This window comes from Cydia pomonella, chromosome 7, assembly GCF_033807575.1.
Source record: "Cydia pomonella isolate Wapato2018A chromosome 7, ilCydPomo1, whole genome shotgun sequence".
Classification (NCBI taxonomy): domain Eukaryota; kingdom Metazoa; phylum Arthropoda; class Insecta; order Lepidoptera; family Tortricidae; genus Cydia; species Cydia pomonella.
The window spans coordinates 15,152,177-15,156,097 of NC_084709.1; the positions used below are offsets into that span (position 1 = coordinate 15,152,177).

The following is a 3,921-nucleotide window of genomic DNA, read 5'->3' on the forward strand; positions in this document are numbered from 1 at the left end:
TTTAATAGATTTTACGAATGTTACTTAAAGGTTTTATGCGTGGTGATTAGGATTTTTAGACGTTTGCCAAGACGTTTAAATGTTTAGAGGCACTTAGTATTTCGTTTCTATACACCTTTCGCAAAATTGCTGATAAAATTGTCACACTATCACAAAACTGACAATATCTTTAAGAAATCGCGGCCTCGCATGCACTCAACGATAAAGTCAAAATCTGTTACCATCACAAAGGGCCTGATGTTGTGTATCAAATCTGGATCAATCATTGACATTACTCACGCAACATCTATAATATCGGCTAGTGTCGCCGGAGGGCGCAGCGGCGGGAGGGCGGTGAATTATCGAAGGTATGCGCGACCTCGCGGTGTCAAAGTTACGGAACTGAAGTGACCGCCCTCCCCACTCCCTAGGACAACGGCTCCGTTTTGCTTTTCATATAAAAGACATAGTCCGAGTCGATAATAGTATCAGTCACCTGCTCTGATTAAGTGCAAAATGTTCACCAAAGTAAGTCGGCAAGCATTTTGTGTAAAGTTATTTTGAATAACAAGTCCTTAGAATGTTGAAAATAAACTTTTAGGTTAAAAATATTCAACAGAAAAGTTATTTAGAATAAAGTATAGCTGGGAAATCATATTGAAATATTTTCCCTATCCGAGTATCCAGGAAAATGTAGCCAAGAAAAAGTAGAGAACTACATTACGAATAGGTTTTGCTCCATTAATCCAATGGGACGTTTCTCGACCCAATTCTTTAACTCAATTTGTTGATCTTTGTGAGCGCAATTCAAAAATTTGAGCTCAATCTACCTGCTCGCTGGATCTCTCAATAATGAAGAGGTTTTCATTTGAAGGCGATAATCTGGATCAACCTAACGTGCCTCTACATTTGACAATTCCACAGCGGTTAACCTTCTTTTGGTTACAGGTGGTCGCCCTTAGCGCCGTGTTGGCCGCTGCCAACGCCGGTCTGCTGCCGCTGCACCACGGGGCTATCTCCTCGCAGAGCATCATCCGCCACGATGCGCCCGTGCACTATGCTCCTGCTCACTATGCCCCCATCGCACACCATGCCCCCTTAGTCCACGCCGCTCCCCTCATCCACCACGCTCCCGTCGTCCACGCTGCCCCCATTGTCCACGCTGCCCCTATCCATCTTGAGCACGTAAGTTTTTAGAGAAATAAGCATATTTTAAATGACGCAATATGAAAAGTAAGGTCTATAAGTATATGCAATAAGCTCTATATATAACGAATCAATTTTATTTGCAAGTAACATAATTTCAAATATTTAGACACATATAGAAACAACCCAAAATTAGATTTAATGAAGTGAGCATAAGATCGGGATAACTCAGTAATTGTGAGTTTTGGCAATGAAGCTTTTAAGATCTGATCGGAAATTCATAGTTATTTCAAAACCAGTAATGTTTTTGTGGTGTATGCTTAGATAAAATTCCATTTCGCTCAATGGGGCAACACGCAAAACCATCTGAATAATGGCTTTTGTTAACATTCTGTAACGTAAATGTATTCTAATAGCTTTCATGTAATTATAGTCCCACCCCAAATACGACTACGCGTACTCCGTGGCGGACCCGCACACCGGCGACCACAAGAGCCAGCACGAGTCCCGCGACGGTGGCGCCGTGCACGGCAGCTACTCCCTGGTCGAGCCCGACGGCTCCGTGCGCAAGGTCGAGTACACCGCTGATGACCACCATGGGTAAGATTTTATAAAACTTATGAATTCGATACAAAGATCATACAGATACTGAAAGAAAAAATATTTTTCTGTTCCTAAAATGACACTGAATCTTAATTTCCAATTATAGTAGGCCTGCAAATACAAGTACTAAAATATTAAATGGTCTCAAATTTTAGTTTACCGGGGACGGCAAAAAAAAAACAAGAAAAGACTTTTTCTACTTGCAAAATGAAATCTTCTTACATATCTAACTCATCATGTCATGTCCCGGAAAACTTTTATAGTCTTCTAATCTACGCGCATGAACCTAAAAACACCAGCTGATAGTCAAACAGCAGAGATTAATATTATCCACTGTATCGAGTCTATTGTCTATCTAACCTAACCCTTCACCCCCTTAGCGCATACTTTTAACTTTGGGTTGTTATATACCGGTTATACCACAACTGACGGGTTTGTGTTTGGTTCCAGTTTCAACGCCGTCGTCCACAAGACCCCCGGCCACCACCCCGCCCCCGTGGTGCATGCCGCCCCCCTGGTCCACGCCGCCCCCCTCGCGCACATCGCCATTGCCCCCCTCGCGCATGGCCATCATGGACTCCACTACTAAACGGCTTAGCTTTATTCTCGTGATGGATGACTGATGATTGTGATATTTATGTGTGCATAATGATGATGATGATGAGAAATGTGATTTTATACTCAACTGTAAATAAATACTCAGCTGCTGAACAGTATTCTGTTGTCTTAGTCAACCCCTAAGTACCTAACTCTTAACTAAAACACGTCTAAATACGATTTTTTCAGGACTCCAAGTAAAAGGTGTCTAAAGTAACACTTTGCTGCCAACGCAATTATTATCTACTTATCATACTCTAATTTTGGTGTATAATAAACTCTACTATTGTTTATTAAACCGAGGAAATGATAACAACCGATTTGTCTAAAACAGTACAAATGAATTTAATTTTATTTGTCAAAATTCATGGTAAATAGATGACTAATTAAAAATAAAACACAAGGTAATTATAATCTTTCGCAGTTTTGTTCAGTGTAAGAAAAAAATACCGGTCATTATTTCGGCATTCAAGATTATTATATATTACGACTATACGCCGGGTGGGAATAATTAAACATTAACCTTAAACGGGGAACTGAGGTATTAGAATAATTTGTCTAATTACACGTAGGACGCGATGCGTGCTCCACTGGCTGTGAAGTTTCGGCGAGATAATTACACACATTATATGTGATCTTGCAAAATAAACGGTTGCTACTATACGTATGCTCAACGGCCTAGAAATACCTTTATTATTACGAACGCAGTTAATTGTCTTTATCTTTTAGTGGGTTTATGAATGAACTTACGTAGGAGTATTTCAGTCACACCAAATGTATCAATCGCTTTTTATAAACAGAAGCTGACCTTTAAGGCAAGGACATTTAACTTGACATATTATAACTCATACACATTTCCTTTTCCTCTAAGTCCCATACAATAAAGCCAATTTAAATGCAATCACGACTAACAACTATCAATTCGCAAGCTTACACACAAATCACAATATGAGTAGAAGTGGTAATGATACAAATTGCCACGATTGTCTTGAAAGGTACAAGCCGACAAAGGTTAGGTTGCGAAATGGCACCGCGGAGTGTAGTCATTACAGTCCTACCTAAGCTGTAGAAACACCGAATACCTGTGTCATGTAGACCCGTTCAAGAGTTTAGTCAAAACTATTACTACACACACATTTTTTATGCTGTAGGAAAACAATGGAAGCTAAAGCATATCCTAGCCACATTGTCATCTTCTAGGAAGGCATAATATTATACCTTGGTTTTTTTTAACAAAATCGATTTCTAACGACTGTGGGTTCTCGTCTTCTAGTCTTAGCTCTTGCAGGGTTGTATCGCAATTCGTCGTACAAACTGTTTTCAGCTGTTAGAATCCGATGTTCAAAACCCAATGGCAGACTAGATCTTATTTATACGTCCTATCCAGGAATTTAGATGACCGTAACTTCTTCGGTTATTTAAAGAAGGATTGGGTTAGGTACTTAAACTTTTTAAAGTACTATTTGCTAATATTGTTGAACATTAAGAACTAAACTGCTCTTCTACTGATTATTAAATAGTCGATGTTTAAATAGTCTCCTATGGTATGGTCTAGTATCCTATGGTACATAATAACATCTTTACTTTTCATCTAAA

The 3,921-nt window shown here is 39.4% G+C and overlaps 1 protein-coding gene across 1 annotated transcript; it reads left to right on the plus strand.

Annotated features, from left to right (window-relative positions):
* Positions 1-403: 403 nt before the first annotated feature.
* LOC133519940 (cuticle protein 7-like) lies at positions 404-2,444 on the plus strand. Its single transcript, XM_061854152.1, has 4 exons — positions 404-507; positions 928-1,164; positions 1,559-1,725; positions 2,179-2,444. Exons 1-4 carry the CDS (start codon positions 496-498, stop codon positions 2,315-2,317), a joined length of 555 nt encoding a protein of 184 aa, XP_061710136.1. The 5' UTR covers positions 404-495; the 3' UTR covers positions 2,318-2,444.
* The last annotated feature ends 1,477 nt before the right edge of the window (positions 2,445-3,921 follow it).